The sequence below is a fragment of the Xiphias gladius genome, chromosome 10, assembly GCF_016859285.1.
Source record: "Xiphias gladius isolate SHS-SW01 ecotype Sanya breed wild chromosome 10, ASM1685928v1, whole genome shotgun sequence".
NCBI lineage: Eukaryota > Metazoa > Chordata > Actinopteri > Istiophoriformes > Xiphiidae > Xiphias > Xiphias gladius.
The window spans coordinates 5571258-5587701 of NC_053409.1; the positions used below are offsets into that span (position 1 = coordinate 5571258).

The following is a 16444-nucleotide window of genomic DNA, read 5'->3' on the forward strand; positions in this document are numbered from 1 at the left end:
CATTTATGTAACAAAATACAGTTTCTTTACTTTGTATTTTGAGAAGAGACAACATGACAGAGGGTAGAAAGTATGGCAGTAAACCAAGAGAACAGCACTGAGTGGGATTTCAGAGAGTGAGGAATCCTGCTCTAGGCAAACACACAAATAGTTGACTCACTGATAAAGACAATCATTTTCAAAGAGAACTTTGAGAAGGTTGGGCTATGTGTCTGTGTGTGTGTCGATGTAGACACAGACGCACACACTCCACTTAGCTTGAGTCATTATCAGCTTGCTTTTCATCCAGTAAGCCATCCAAGTGTCCAGATGGTCAGAAAAGCTGCTTCAATGCTCTCCCTCTTTCTCTCTCCCTGCTACACACTCCTTTGGGGGGTAAAAAAAAAAAAAAGGTTATCGACTCAAGCCAAATAGAGGAGGGACACAGATTGGATGTCAGGTGGATTTAACTTCAAGAGGAGCAGCCAAAGACCAGAAAGCTGAAGTCAGATCAGTTACTGCTCCTGCTCTGTCTCTTTCCATTTTCTGCTTGATTATATAGAAATAAAATAAAAGGAAGAAAATTCAGGTGCCACCCATCTCTATCATTGTCATGGTGAAAAGTGCCACCAGGCTGACTGCCCAGTATCTGCTCTGAGGGGGGGCACTTCCCCAAGCTTGCCAGTTTAATGTGATCTGGGGTGGTGTGCTTCTTGTTTATCACAGTCTGCGAATGCAAATATCCTCAAGAGATTATTAAAAAGTGTAGCAGTATTATCTCTGCTTGTCCCTCTGCAAGTCTCTGGTCTGTTCCAGGCCTTTTCAGGCTCTTTTAAGCTGAACCACACACAGGGACTGGGATGGATGGAGGGGGTTGTTGGTCAGAGCTAATGAGACCAGAGTCTTTGTTTTGCAGGTATCATCTGCAGTATAAAAGCTGGTAGAGTGGAGACTGAAGAGCTCTGTAATGTTTTCCCTCAGTAGCCATACTTGTCGTTTAGATGTGTGCGGCCATCTCCAGTCTGACCTATGAGTGAAGAAAAGAAAGTTTTAGCATCAAATGGATCCCCACACACATACACACACACATATACACACTAATGCATGTTTTATTAGATGATGAAAAAATATCCTGCAAAAGACCAAAATGAAATACGATATTATCCCAGGATTCTAGAAATGTCACCAAATGTACAGATCCCTAATTGTTTGCATAGCTCATCATCAAACCAACCATGATAGTAAAATGACGTAGCGCAATTGGTCTTGACCTTGAATCCAAAATCAGCCTGGCAGCCATTTCAAAGTTTATTTTATTCAAGCTTATCTTATAATTTTTAAGTGACTTTGATCTGCAAATCAAAGTCAATGCAGTGACATTGGTCACTGCATTCCTTAGTGAGGAATGCAGCTGTTTACTTCCTCTCATAATACCCTTAGAAAATACTTCCCTCCTTCAATCCTGATCTCAGTAACCTAGAAACACACAAGTGTATCTGTGTCAACAAGTGTTTGTCAAGGCTTATTAGAAGCCTAATTGTTTGTTGTAAAAGTATGAAAATAGCTCTGCTGTTTTGTCCAGCAGTCCCAAATAGCTACTTTTCATTCTGCATAGACTCTATACACGGCTGGATTCTAGATATTTTCTAGGTATGAAAGCTCATTTGTGCAAAAGTCTTAAGATCGGGAGATAGAACTTCTAACCAACTTATCAGAACAAAGAGCAATGGGGTTAAGGTTACATTGCTCTTTGTTCTGATAGGCTTGATGGCCTAAATACATGATCAGCTGGTCAATAAGTCAGTCACAGAGTCTAAGTCAAACAGTCACATCAGACAGGTTGTTTACCTGCAGGAGGCACCCACACAGAATAATCAGGGTCGTCCTCTGGATACTGTCCTGAGAGTTGCACTGGTGGCTGTGGAGACATACCATGAGGAAATTCAATTTATGTCACACTTTTCTCTCTGACAGATTTGAATGTTTATTCTTGTGTGTGAGGACCTACCCTGCTGGGGCCCATCCCTTTCTTCTTCTTTCTGGGACTGAGGTCAGCTGCTGGCTCTCTGTCACCTTCTGCTCTGGACTCTGTGAAGATGTAGGTACACTACATTAAAGATGCGCACCAATAAGACACAACAATAACCTTGTTTACATTTACTTAGGTGCTGCACTTAAGTACAATTTTGAGGTACTTGTACTTTATATGAGTATTTCCATTTCATGCTGCTTTATACTTCTACTCCACTTCAGTTCAGAGGGAAATATTGTATTTTGCTCCACTATACGTTTTTGACAGCTTTAGTAACTAGTTACTTGTCAAATTAAGATTATACATACAAAACATATGCTGCTAAATACTTTATGCTGCAATATTATAGATTAAATTACCCACAAGGATATAAAGCAGTTAGAATTTAATAAACCTTGACCAGCTACAACTTAAAAGCACTGCTTACATGTTAATTTGTCAATAATAATGATCCAGTAATATAACAATAAAACACTGGCATGAGTACTTTGCATAACGACTACTTTTGCTTTTGATACTTTTGAGCGATTTTGTTGCTAATACTGGTGTACTTTTGCTTAAGTCAAATTTTAAATATGGGACTTCTGGGTTATTTTTATATTGCAGTATTGCCACTTTTACTTAAGTAAATGATCTGAATACTTCTTCCACCACTGACGTACAATTACCAGTACTTTAGAGAGCACAGACTAATATGGACACATTAAAACACGTAACCCACTTGGACTAGGTGCCTGGGCCTTGTTGCTCCTGTGCTCAGGTACCTGCTCCACAGCTTCAGCACGCTCCGCACCTCTCCTCTCTTTGCGGCTATGCTCTGATATGAAATCATACAAACAAAAATATAACGTGTACTGTGGACATGAGGATATGCACCAAAAATGCAAAAATTAAATATAAGAAAGTTGATCGAAGCATACCACTTCTAGATATTTTATAAACGGGAATAGTTTTAAAAACTATTAACTCTGTCTGTATGCATATGGAAGTATAAAGTATGTTGTTTGTATGTATAACAGATCTGCTGCCACCCAGTGGCATTATAAGACATCATCATGATCATTAAACTCGTGAACATGCTGTACTATGAGGAAATCAGAAAACCAAAGAGCACAAAAAATATTTTCCTCTTTTGTTTTCTCATTATTGCCTTCTTCCTCCAGTAGTACACAGTTGTTATGGTTTTTTCACCTTTCAGCTCATGGGACTGTACTGGTTGCTCTCCTCGCTGCCCTGAGCGAGTGCTCTCTTGAGACATGGATGCAATGGACTCTTCAACATTAGGCTCAGCAATACTTGTACTGTGTTTATCATCCATATCCTCATTTTTCTCTGCCTCCTCCTCCTCTTCATCCTCTTCCTCCTCTTCTCCACTAGGTGGAAGTTCTTTCATGTTGAAGAGTTCTGCAGGCAAGTTGGGCCGTTTAGGAGGCAACTTCTAGAGACAGAACAAAAACATCAATAGCAGAGAGAAAGAGGCTGAGTAAAAAAAAAAAAACACAAAAAAAACAAAAAATAAAAAATAAAATAAAAAAATAAAATGCACTTTTCCAGGGGAATTTAAGTGTCAAATGATTAGCCTGAGTTGAAAACATAAGATACAACACATACCCCAATGGTGCCAGTCTTCAGTTTGAATTTGCTTCCTCCCTTCATGGCTCCAAAAAGTGGTAAGGTCTTCTTAGGTTTCTCGGACTCTGAGCTGCCACTAAGTCACCAACACACATCAGCATATCTTGTAAGTGCTTAAATGCGGCCAAATATACAGTATATTGGAATGAAAGACTTTTACATGAATTCGCACAGTTACCTCCAGTGAATTTGTCAAAAAAGCTATAAACCACATTCTCATACTTTTTTCATTCACATAACCTACGGCTAAAATTTTTCAGAAAATAAAATTACAAAACAAAAATACAATTCACGGATTTCTGAACCACGGATTTTCTAGAAAATCCAGCAGACAGATGACTGTAGCACTGTGTCTAACCTCGGCAGCAGTGATGGCATCTGTGCTGGCCTTGTGAGTTCGACCAGTTTGCGTAGTCGCTGGGCATCTTTACGTAAGTCTGCTATGTGAACGTGAAGCTTCCTGCGCTCCACGGCGTCCATTGCTGCCTCACTTCTCACTGCAGTCATGAAGGCATCCAGCGGGTCCTCCGTGGAAGAACCACAAGAGTCTAAGAGTATGAGGGATGAAACATACGATAACACGAGGAGAACATACATCTATAGGTAACGTGGCATGTGACACGGAAGAGTGAAAACACGGGTGATCGTGACTCACCTCCCCGACCAGCACTGAGCTTTTTCTGAGTGTCTTCCAGCTCCTTCTCCACCTCTGACAGTTTTGCCACCTACATTAAAATCAAATACATGAATGTTACCACAGAAACATGTAGTATGATTGACATTATAGTACAAGTGCAGTTTACATCAATACACCAAAAGCCAAGTGAAATAGATTTTTCTATCACTCTCAGTACAAAGTGCAGCTCCCTTAACCTTACAGTGAGCACCTGCATTTATACATGTATAAGGCACCTAGTGCGTGGTTTATACAGTTTGTGGTTTTATAAGGTGGAGGAGTGTATGGTATTCATTCACCACCTTACAGTTGTAAGAGTAGCAAAACTCCATCTGTTGATGTTACATGCTACATATTCTGCTCTGCCGAAGGTGCTAATGCTAACATGCTAAGATTGTGAACGAACATTAGACCTGCCACACGTCAGCATGTTAACATGCTAATGTTAGTATTTGGCTCAAGGCAGCGCTGTGCCTGTGTACAGCCTCGGAGAGCAGCTAACATGGCTGTAGACTCTTAGTCTTTTTTTATCATTAGACATCATGCTTTACACAGATGATACGTGCTTAGACTCTGTTTAGCAAATTACACAAACTGAATTCTCAGAACAATATTCATGCTGAACACAAAGTGGAAATATGGCAGTAGTGAATTTTCTAAGGTGACATTTAAAAATGTAGTGTTGCAGGTAGATAGGTCTAAAGTCATTGCTGAGTGAATCCCTCCTACTTCTCCTATACATGTCATGGACCTGAATCAGAAAATTGCAATATTCCCCGGATGTGGTTAAAAATGTCAGCAGATGTTTACCAATGATTCATAAGTCTCAGGCCGCTCCTCAATCTTTCCGGCCTTTTTCATTCGCTCTTCCCTTTTCCTCTCCACTGTGCCGGTTCGATCCAGGAAGGTGTCATCGTCACTGTCGTAGTAGTCCTCATCTTCCCAGTTCTTCTTCTTGCGTTTACGGGACACTGGAAATAGGATGTAAAAGGAAAAACTCTTATCCTCCCAACAACGAGCCATAACCTCTCCAGATGGTGCTTCATGATTCCACTTTCAGACATGCCCAGTGGTGCTGAGTTCCCACCTGCTTCCTGGCGCAGCAGCCCTCTGGCTTCCAGCATTCGACAAGCCTCCAGGCAGCACTGGATGGCTGCTTCCTTCTTCTTCCCTGTGTGGGTCACCTCAGCAACCAGCTGCCGACCCATGGCGTCGTCCACTGGCAGCCTGACAGAAAAAAAAAAATCAACACAAACTCTGCAACTCTTCACCACATCCACACACTTTATAACCTTTTTGATGTCCAAAATACATGTTTCTTACTTTATTCTGCACAGCCAGGTGCCATGGCTTTTGTCTTCATACTCAAATTCTAGCTCCTCCCCTACAATAAAGGATGTCAAAACTGAAGTCAACAAATTCATGAAATGCATACAATTTTCTTCTGCATCTCATAAAACCCGATGTATTCTCACCTTCCCTGTCATAGAAACCCTGCAAAGCTTTCTTGGGGTCTTTCAGGTATGCAGCCTCCTGGTCCTCATGGAACTCTGTTGAGAAAGGGTTTTCCTCGTTCTCGTCTTCCTCTGGAACAACATCCTCAGCTGCAGGGTGGATTTAAAGGGACATACTGAGTGAAAGGAAAGGAGAGAACTAAAGGATTAACTTGCTTCTTCAGTTACTCGCCCAAAGAGAAAGTTTTACACCAGCTCACTCAAGATGACAGCAGTGTGTTGACACAGCTGACATGTAACATACTGTAGCGTAATCCTACAACCAACAGAAAAGCTCACCCATTCCCCATGAACAGCCTGAATCTTCGTTTGCCAGTTTGCTCTTGCACTTGTTGCTTTCGTCTTCTCCGCCTTTCTCCTTTTCGTCCTCCTCATCATCAGAACCGTCTCCCATCATCCTCTTCTCAAGCTCGGCTTTCTGTTTCCGGGAACGCTCCTTCAGCTCTGTCACTGTTAGTTCAGACTCCTCTTCCTCATCAAACTCTGGACCCTGTGGAAGGAGAGTGACGATGAAGACTGAATTTTTTAGGTTTTTTTATTTTTTTATTAGATAGACATCATTGAATTGTGCGTTTTAGGGATTACCCATTTCTTGTTACATTTATAAAAAGGGCAACACAAAACGTATATGTATGATATATTATTTTTTATAGCATGTAGGAAAATGCCAGGCAAAATGTTACAATTCCACCCAGAATGTGTTTCCATAAAGCTGGAAGTAGTGAAAGCTTGGCCTTTTTTGCTTGATAAATGACTTAAAAGATTTTCTGTCAACTGATTTGTTAATACATCAAGTAATCTACTATTTTATCAGTGTAAATTGCTGTTTCTTGATTATGTTTCTGCTTGGCATAACCTCACAAATAACTAGTTTTGACTTTTCTGCTGCAGCTTTTAATCTGGCTTGTACACAGGGCTGGGTCAATCATGTAGGCCCTCATACATTGTGATGAATCGCATTTTCTAAATAAGGATTTATAAAATGTAGTCAGGTCAGTGTACTGATTAAAACGAGTTCTAGTCTATGAGTTCTATTTGATTTAAATAACATTTTCATGTCTCATGTCTATCATGGTTTCAGACTCCCTAAAATCTACAGAGCAATACAGTTCAAACCTATCCGACTTTGTTGTAAGCTTCTTTGTTAGAGCTGCAGATCTGCCAGGATGGTACTGTCACGGACACTGACCTCAACCAGTTGAACATTGGCCCAGACGTGACAAATCAGATAAAAACAGGTTCTTCAATGTCATTATAAAATTCAGTGGTTCCAATACTGGATACTTTCATTCAGTCAATTAAATTTTTAAGTGTCACACTAATCCCTGGTGCATAATATTGCCTTAATTAATCCCTATATGCCAGTTACTTTTAGTACCTTGTATCGGCAGATACCCTCAGTTTAGGTATTGTAACTGGCCATGGCAAAGAAAAAGTTAGATCGTCCATCCTTACCTCCAAATTCAACGTATCAACATAGGAAACTGTGATGGGCATTGTCATTAATTCCTGATATTTTATAGACCAAACAAACAACTAATTAATTAATCAGGAAAAAATGGTCTGATTAACTGACAATGTAAATAATTGTTAGTTTCAGCCGTAGCAGATTTAGCATGACTATTGGGAGGCGGGTGATTCACTGACTGGAGGTCAAGGTCTTGGTTAAAACCCAGAAAAAAAATCGGTATTGCCAAAAGTAATTTCAATTATATTTTTTGAATGTCTTTTTATGAAATGGCTGGTTAAGCAATTTCAGAGGCAGAATTTTAAAGCCCTCCTTATGTTTACATGTACCTAAATTGGAGCTGTCATCCATGATCATGTAATACAGTCAGTATTTTAAGTGAAGATGTGATGGGTGTCTACAGTATGACTTACCTGCAGGATAAAAAGTCTCGTGCTCCCACCAAACTTCAATACATGTCCCACGCGGAGTCTGATGTAGGTCTTCGGAGGAATATTGTTCTTGTTCACCACGGTGCCGTGTGTGCTGCCCAGGTCGTGGATGTAAAAGCCTCTCTCCTCTCCGACACACTCCCCCTCCCCGGCCTGTCCGCGGAACTGAATCACTGCATGGTACCTGGAGATGGAGGGGTGCTCCAGAAAGACGTCACACACAGGTAAACGTCCGACCACGAAGAAACTCCTGTGAGTGAGGGGTACCTTGTCCACTATGGTGCCGTTCTTGAGGATTTCCAAAGCATAAGGAATGTCTGGAGCCCTGCCACCCCATGGTGGCTCTGTGTATGGTAGAGGGGGGAATTTACCAGCGGGGGGCCCTTTCGCAGGGAGCACCCTGGATTTAGCATCTGGTTTGGTCTTGACAGTAGAGACGTCCTTGTCTTTTTCGCTTTTTTTGTCCTTTTCTTGTTGTTTCTCCGAGATTTCCTTTTCATTCACAGGACCAGTGGAAGTGTCGCTGGTAGTCTCTACAACTTCAGCTTTATTATTTTCTTTCACACATTTTGTGTCGGCTGCTGTTGGTTTGGACGAAGCAGCGACGTTGCCGTGTTTGCTGGCGCGAGAAGGTGCTGCGAAAAGAGCCGGTTTCTTGAACGTGTCTTCTGTTTCTGGTTCGGTTTCAGACAAGTCTTTCTTTTCAGGTTCGCCACCATTCTCTGTGGCTGAGCACTCGTCAATTTCCATTGCAGAGGTCATTTCTTCATCTGTATTTTTCACGCTCACGTCTGACGGCGGGGAGGTTGCCCTGTTTATTTGGTGCGACTGTAAAATTTGCCCGGGTCTACTAAGCCTAAGCAAGTCATAGAAAAAACAAATAATAAGTAATATGTTCCAGAGAAAGGTCGTTGAAAAATAATTTAAAATAAAACTACATATCTTGCTAATAGAATTAATAATTTTATCTCAGTCAAAATGAGTGGTTTGTTGCGGAACAAAACATCCCCTTCACCTATTTACCCGAGTTTTTTGCAACAAGGACGAGAAAGCTTATTTCCTGTGCAACTTCGTTCAAACATAGAAGTGTTATTGGCTGAAATTATCAACAGAAGTTTCAATAATATCAGTGTAATGTGAGTTACAGTAGTGTTTTTAACTTAAAGGTTATACAGTTCAACTGGCTAAGCGTGCATGCTAGGTAATTATCGTTAGCTAGCTGGCTCGTCGTAGCTCCCTCATGAAAGTTATTTGCTGATACGTTTTGTCTTGTATGCTCATGTAGCGCCAAACTCCAGTCAAACACCTGCTATTTTGTGTTGTCTTGCTTTTCGGCAAACAGACATTCCTGTTAAACCTTGACTTCAGAGCTTAACCGAATCAATGTAATGTGCTCCTCAATTCCGCATACATCAAGTATACCTAAAGATATAAAAGATATTGTGCGTCATATTACTTTGGCTCTTGGCCTAGCTAACACCCTGTATCAGCCATACCTCGAAAAATACAGAGCTATAAAACAATTTTTGGTTAACTGAAGATGGTGTGTGAAAATCTGGATCAATGCTATACTGAAAATATTACATGTCTTTAAATATCTGATGTTGATTGTCTTGCAGCTATCACTGACAGTTCAGTCACTTTTGTCTGTTCATGCTCGATTGTGCTCACTTTTCCTTAATCTCCCCCCTTTACAGTTTTCAGACTTTATGCTCTTTGAATCCACCTTGGATCTGTGATCACTCATCATGATGCGTTACTGGGGAGAGATTCCTGGACCTGCAGGGGCACCTCCCAGCCGCAGCTCCTTTGACTTGCTTCAGCGTGAGTTTCGCTCTGTGGAGATGCAGGACCCTCCCCTGCACCAGCCCTCAGCCCAGCGTCCGCGGCCAACCACAATGTTGGATATCCCCTCAGAGCCCTGTAGCCTCACCATCCACACAGTGCAGCTGTGTCAGCATGCCCGCCGCCTACGTGGCCTCTTGGCAGCAGCCCAGGCCCAGGCTCAGGGTCAGAGCTCAGCATCCTCTGAGGGAGGCAGTAGGATGGAGGAGGCTGATGCCAACCTCCCTCTACGTCCTCCCACCCCACCTGTCATGCCAGATGATTTGTTACCTGTGGACAGTAAAGCCCCACGGCAACCTTTCCAGCTCCGCCACAGTGACCCTGAAAGTGACTTTTATAAGTAAGTTAAACTGGCTTGGAGTCCTCTTTTGTGATTAAATACCTTCTATATCTATTGACATATCTAAGTTTCAGTTTAGATATTATAATTTATTTAAAAATTTACCAACATTTCAAAGACATTATCTCACTTAAATTAGCAACAAGTTATCATTTATCTTCTTCCATCTCCTCTGGTTCTTTCATCATAAGGGGTAAAGGCGAGCCTGTCACAGAGCTGAGTTGGCCCTCATGCAGGCAGCTCCTCTATCAGTCAGTGGCCACCATCCTGGCCCATGCTGGCTTTGAGTCTGCTCAGGAGAGTGTGCTGGAGACTCTGACCGACCTGGTCCATGAGCATTATCTGCGTCTCACCCGCCTGCTGCGGGTGGCAGTGGACCGGGAGGCGCGGCTAGGGGCGAGTCCCTTCCCAGACGTGGTGGAGCAAGTGTTCCATGAAGTGGGCATCGGCAGTGTGCTGGCCCTGCAGCGCTTCTGGCAAGTGAGGATCAAAGACTATCACAGCTACATGCTACAGGTGATGTTGGAAATGGTTCATAATTGTTAAAAGGATTGTTGTATTTGACAATATATACTTTGAGAAGATATACAGTAAGGTACATAAGTATTTCGACGGTCACACAATTTTTGCAATTTTGTCTCTGTATACCACCACAATGGATTTGAAATTAAGCCATCAAGATGTGATGGAAGTGTAGACTTTCTGCTTTCTAGACATCACCAAATGCTGAGTTTTCTCTGAGATTTTTTTTCCCAGGCCTTTACTGCAGCTGCCTTCAGTTGCTGCTTGTTTGTGGGTCATTCTGCCCTCAGTTTTGTCTTCTATAAATGAAAAGCATGCTCATTTGGGTTGCGATCAGGTGACTGACTTGGCCATTGAAGAATTTTCCATTTCTTTTCATTGAGAATCTCTTGGGTTGCTTTCGCAGTATGTTTTGGGTCATTATCCATCTGTACTGTGAAGCACCGTCTTATCAATTTTGCAAACATTTAGCTGAATCTAGATAGTAGATAATATAGCCCTATACACTTCAGAATTGATTCTGCTATTTCTATCAGCAATCACATCATCCATAAACACCAATGACCAAGTTCCATTGGCAGCCCTACATGCCCATGCCATAACACTGCCTCCACCATGTTTAACATGATGATGTGGTATTTACCATGATAAAGTATTTTATCCATATCACTCACTCCTGTTTGTTTGTGGTGTTCCATAATTTTTTGCAATTTGGTTAATATTTTTTGATATGCATTATGAGGCAGTTTTATATGCAGTGTACAAATGGCAGAGTAGGAGCCACAGCATACAGAAGACCAGCAGGATGTTTCTTCATGGTACTTCTCTCACTGGTTAAGTGCTGAAACAACTGTCTGTGAGGATTCTCACTCATCCAAATCCACAATTGTAAGTGCTATACGAAGGCAACTGGACTTGTTTCCTCTGTGCTAAATGACTGGTGGGGAGTCCCAGGGATTTAACCTCTTTTGGGGTCACTGAACACTCATTATTATGCCTCTGTGCCAGCAACAGCTGTTGCATTCGATTTTTCTGTTGTCCATCTGTCCGTCCCATTCTCAGGAACGCACTGTCGCAAGAACACCTTGAGGGAATTGTTAAAATTTGCTACAAAATTCACTTGGACTCAAGGAGAAACTGATTAGATTTTGGTGGTCAAAGGTGAATGTCACTGTGACCTCACATCCGTCCCATTTTTGTGAACATGATATCTCAGGAATGCCATGAGGGAATATAAATTTGGTACAAATAGCCACTTGGACTCAAGGATGATTGGCATTTGGTGGTCAAAGGTCAAGGTCACTGTGACCTCACAAAACATGTTTTTGGCCATAACTCAAGAATTCATACTTTCATTATGACAAAATACATTTAATACCTTTTTATTAAATTCCTTCAGAGTTCACTACATATATGAGTCTAGACAGGCTTGGATGTAAACTGTCACTTGATTGCTTGGCAGAGGCATACACTGCGAGGTTGTAATTGTAGTTTTTCACTATATTTGGAATTTTTATAGATTAAACAATAAGCCCCTAAAATAGTCTGCAATCTTAATCAATATTGAAATTAATCATGTTTGGCACAGTGCTGAAAAAGTACCATGGCTTCAACACAATATACTAAATCATCTCAGAAAGCATAAAGCACTTTGTAGGAGTGAGAACAATGAACTGTATGGTAGCTTGTGTGCAAGCTGCTTGCAAGTGAGAGAGAAATCAAAGTGAGAGATTCACTGTCCTCACTGCCAACATGACTGCTAAAGATACATAAGGGATTAGCACTCTGGAGAGCAAAAAGGGATGAAACTGATACTTGCTTTATACCTAATTGTATATACTCTACAGAAAAATGTTTAAATTCGGACATGTATATTTGCTGAAGCTACCGACCTATGTTTTTTAGGTCAGAAGAGAGTAATATGATCATTATTGAAGACTACATCATCCAGACTCAGTTGACTCATTATCTTACACAAGAAAAATAGGACTAATAGTTTTTTCTCTTTCAGGTCAGTAAGGATCTGTCAGAGGAATATGAGCGGCTGGTGAACCCAGAGAAGGCTCTGGAGGATTCCAAGCCCCCGAGGATTAAGGAGGAGCCCATGAGTGACATCTCCTTCCCTGTTAGCGAGGAGCCTGAAGCTGATCTGGCCTCTGGGGACCAGGCTCTACCCATGGGAGTCCTCGGGGCCCACAGTGAAAGGCTGGCTTCAGGCCTGGATGGTGACCATTCTCCTCACACCTCAGGTGAGACCAGCTTTCTTGTTTAAATTTATTTTGTTCATTCGTGAAGAATTTCCTACAGAGGTGACTGTCTCAAGTTTAAACCGTCAGCGTTGGATGTACTGTGCGACCATGGTTCATCCAACATGGAGCAGTTAAAGCTGCTTCTTGTAGCATTGTAGCTTTAGTAAATCATTGGGTGTATTTTAATCAGTAAGTAGCTTCATACCTCCTTGATGCCTAACAAGTACACTTCCTAATAAGATTCCTCCTCAGAAGGTGTTTCCAAAAAGGTTGTTAACATGACCTAGTTTTCATTAGCTCACTTTTCTAGAGAGTAAATGATATCGTAGAAATCATGGTAATTCAATTAGTCCGTACTTGTTTTCTATTAAGACAGTATGTATATCGTGTCAATAGATGCAGTCAGTCATCTGCTGACCATTACACTTGGCTTGACTAAGTACTTCCTGCCACAGTGACATTATCACTTCACCAGCATACTGTATCTGATAACAGCCAGTATGATCAAAACGACTTTAAAACACATTAAGTAAAAAAACAAATGTGTTGGTTACTGCTTTTCTTACTGCTATGAAACAGAAACCATTCCATCCTTCTACATATGTTGAATTCAGGTGTTTTATTGATCATACAGTAACTTTTAGCTAAGCTCTACTGCTGCAGGAGTCATGGCTAGCTTACTAGCTAGCTAGCTAGCTAAGATACATACAGAATATGATGATACTTTTAAAAATCCATAAAAATATTTTCTTTGGCTTTCAAGACACTAACCATATAAAAAGGATTTAATGATAATTCAAACATTTTAGATGAATGTTATTATCATAGTTGTACATTTGTTTTTGGAAAAAAGTGTTAAAGAAGAAACATCTGCTTTCCATTTATATGGCATATGTTGAGAAGTCTTGTTTTTTTCTCTTAGTAGATCTTGCAAGGTCTTGCAACCTCAGGAACGGTTGTATGCCTCCATCAAAAGTGGTGAAAACCAAGCCCCTTCATAGGAGCCCCCTTACATGTCATATTTGAACAAGTCTGGAAACCTGGAAATTTGACTTTCTAAGTAGAAATATTACATAAACACTAAGATGGATTTTTTTAAAATTTACCAGTAAACCTTAATTCTATTTTGATTTTTTTTTTTTTTCAAGTGCATAACTTTACCTAATTCACATGATAAGATTGCACAAGGGTTGTTGTCAAAGTTTTCTTTCTGTTATATTCTACCTCTTCTAAACAATTACATTTTTTTGTTTGCAGAATGAAGCAACAGGTTTTATGTGAAATATAGCTGGAATTTTAAAATCCACACAATAATCCAGGTAGCATCTTTCACACTGAGTGCAGCCGCTGGCTTTAAGTTTAGGTTACCTTTTTAATGCAGGGAATATCACCAATTTTGTGGCGGAAAATCACCTCTGCTAAATTTGCTCTTCTCTCCTATAAGGAGGGGGCGGGGCCAACAACTCCCCTCTGTGGCCACAGGTAAAAATGGAGCCGCAGGATGGCGAGGAGGGCCAGGGCTCAGGCCACCACCACCATCACCATGGTGTCCTGGGTGGAGATGTGTTCGAGGATGGGGGACCCATGTCCACCATGAGCGAATCAGGAGGTGCCATGGCACCCTCACCTGGAGGTGGTGCGTCAGACGGAAGCTACGCCTCGCATTCACCTGACTCCCTGATGGGCACATCACCGGTCTTCAACCAGAGACCCAAGAAACGGGCGAAGAAGATGTGAAGAAGAGGTTCTTAGTGTTGGAGGAGAGAAGGTGGACTCTAGACTAATCAGCCAGTTTTCCATGTTACTAATCATGGAATGGTGTTGAAATACTCCAGCTGTAGAGATTTAAGCTCATTAAGTTGGACTCCTCTCCAGCTGTCAAGATCATGCCCACTGCATAAACTGACAGAGACATTAATGTCAGGAAAGGACAGAACTGAACGGAATTGTTCTGAACAAAAGAACTGGGGGCAATATTTGTCAATGTAGTTTTTCCTGTTTGTTTTTTTGAGTATAGTTTCTTTCAAATAGAAGATGTTTCCACTGAATATATTAATGGGATTTATTGTCAAAAGAATATCTTCAGAATGTTTTGAATTATTTTATCTTCATTTGAATTATGAAGTGTTGTTCCAAAAAAGTACATACAAAAGTCTTTCAGTTGACCTAATGAATTTTACAACAGGAAAACATAAGAGGTCCAAAAAGAAATCATTTAGTTAAACAGCTTAATAATTCAGCAGAATGGTTTGTCTTCTCAAGCTATTAACTTACTTTCTCCTCGCATACCCATTACTGTCTGTGCCATTCATTACGATTAAAAGACGCTCCACCAAAAAGGAAAATATATATATTTTTCCTCATGAACACGCTGTCTAATCTTATGATGTACTTTTTCAACCCCTTGTTTCCCTTCCACAGTACACTTTACATGTAGCCCAACACAGCAGAGTGATCCACAGGGAGATGCACACACACTTCACACACCTGTCAACCTGAAGCTGCTCCACCAAATTAGCATCTGTTTCAGTAATGAAGCAAAACTGTGAATGCAACATCAATTGTGGTTTGGTTGTCTGAATCATGAAGACGAAATCATTCCAGCCCGAGTGGCAAATTAATTACGGCGTGCATAATTTTGCATGCTGAATGAGCAGGTCTGTTTGAATACATGTGCATTTCTTTTTTGTGGGCCTTTCAGTTTTACAATTAGGCAGGTAATTGTCTTTGCCTATGGGGATTGCTGATGGGGTCATATGTATTGATATTCAATTAGGTGCATTGATAGTTGATTTATGTTTTTTGTGTCACTCCTTAAGAAATGTGTCTGATCTGCAGTGCTGTGTGGCCCAGGTGTGAGTTGAAGCAGCTGGAAAAAAAATCAGTATTCCAGACTTAGGATTGAAAAGGCTCCCCTTGTCGATGCTAATTACTGTAAGCAGCATCACCTGGTTCTAATGGGAAACCTGAATTATTTTCTGCTCTGACATTCTGCAGGTAAAACTCCACAGTTGAAGCAGAAAAACCGCATCAACAATGACCATGTCACTACTAGTCTGTGGTCATTGCACAAAACTAAATCTGTGCCAGATGTGGCACCCAATACTATCTTTCAGGAAACAAAGACTCACACATAACCCATTTAAATGCCAAATTTTCACAGATATGTCTCTACATACGTTGTATTCCTTGGGCAATGTGAGGAAGGAATATGTATCTTTTTTTAAAAAAGAAGATAAGAAAGTGCAAAAGGATGATTCGTCGTTGGTCACAATTATGACTGATGGTAACACCAAGAGATAGAAGAGCTTGTGGCATATAAAATATTATCATTAGCATAAAAATTAAGATTACAATTGGGAGTGGCAGAGATACAGGGCCAGCTGGAGACAACAGGGGGCCCTGGGCAAGATTTTCTTTGGGGGCCCCCCTAACTTTGACTAGAGCTGAGAACTAAGAAAACTGTAAACTATATATGAGTAAATAAAATATTATTTTATATATATATATATATATATATATTATTTTATATATATATATATATATATATATAAAAATTGGAACTGTCAGAATGACTGGATGGATTTAAGTATGCTTAATGGGCTCTCAACTACCCATGACAATATCCTGTAACTCACCAAACACAATATATGATAAATAATGATAAAAGTTACACATAAAGTTGCATTATGTCGACTGAAACAGCTTACTACATCAAAATCATCTGCCATATTGTTGGATTTCTTTTAATCAATA

At 40.7% G+C, this 16444-nt stretch overlaps 2 protein-coding genes across 6 annotated transcripts; one reads left to right on the forward strand and one right to left on the reverse strand.

Moving 5' to 3' along the window:
- Window positions 1–401: 401 nt before the first annotated feature.
- Window positions 402–9482, reverse strand: LOC120795435 (solute carrier family 4 member 1 adaptor protein). Its single transcript, XM_040137365.1, has 15 exons — window positions 9428–9482; window positions 7715–8700; window positions 6113–6323; window positions 5795–5923; window positions 5643–5703; window positions 5407–5546; window positions 5130–5290; window positions 4299–4368; window positions 4002–4191; window positions 3623–3719; window positions 3203–3449; window positions 2733–2828; window positions 1988–2067; window positions 1828–1897; window positions 402–1006 (listed from the first exon to the last, which is right to left on the reverse strand). Exons 1-15 carry the CDS (start codon window positions 9480–9482, stop codon window positions 957–959), a joined length of 2643 nt encoding a protein of 880 aa, XP_039993299.1. The 3' UTR covers window positions 402–956.
- supt7l (SPT7 like, STAGA complex subunit gamma) lies at window positions 7868–15055 on the forward strand. 5 transcript variants are annotated; one of them, XM_040137207.1, is made up of 5 exons: window positions 7868–7956; window positions 9430–9917; window positions 10109–10433; window positions 12451–12688; window positions 14133–15055. In XM_040137207.1, exons 2-5 carry the CDS (start codon window positions 9481–9483, stop codon window positions 14423–14425), a joined length of 1293 nt encoding a protein of 430 aa, XP_039993141.1. In that variant the 5' UTR covers window positions 7868–7956; window positions 9430–9480; the 3' UTR covers window positions 14426–15055. The 5 variants fall into 5 exon arrangements, with proteins under 5 accessions (XP_039993141.1, XP_039993140.1, XP_039993139.1 ...); XM_040137206.1 differs by lacking the exon at window positions 7868–7956 and adding an exon at window positions 8266–8364; XM_040137205.1 differs by lacking the exon at window positions 7868–7956 and adding an exon at window positions 8562–8868 and having other exon boundaries at window positions 9464–9917.
- Window positions 15056–16444: the final 1389 nt, after the last annotated feature.

What these genes read in the sequence shown, in the direction of transcription:
- LOC120795435 (XM_040137365.1), bottom strand. Translation starts at nt 9,482, where the DNA reads ATGATGAGTGATCACAGATCCAAGGTGGATTCAAAGAGCATAAAGTCT. An exon ending in ATGCCATCACTGCTGCCGAG is followed by an intron (nt 3,720 to 4,001) that starts GTTAGACACAGT and finishes TTGGTGACTTAG; the next exon opens with TGGCAGCTCAGAGTCCGAGA. An exon ending in TGAAGACTGGCACCATTGGG is followed by an intron (nt 3,450 to 3,622) that starts GTATGTGTTGTA and finishes TTCTGTCTCTAG; the next exon opens with AAGTTGCCTCCTAAACGGCC.
- supt7l (XM_040137207.1), top strand. Translation starts at nt 9,481, where the DNA reads ATGATGCGTTACTGGGGAGAGATTCCTGGACCTGCAGGGGCACCTCCC. An exon ending in CCTGAAAGTGACTTTTATAA is followed by an intron (nt 9,918 to 10,108) that starts GTAAGTTAAACT and finishes TTTCATCATAAG; the next exon opens with GGGTAAAGGCGAGCCTGTCA. An exon ending in CCATTCTCCTCACACCTCAG is followed by an intron (nt 12,689 to 14,132) that starts GTGAGACCAGCT and finishes CTCTCCTATAAG; the next exon opens with GAGGGGGCGGGGCCAACAAC.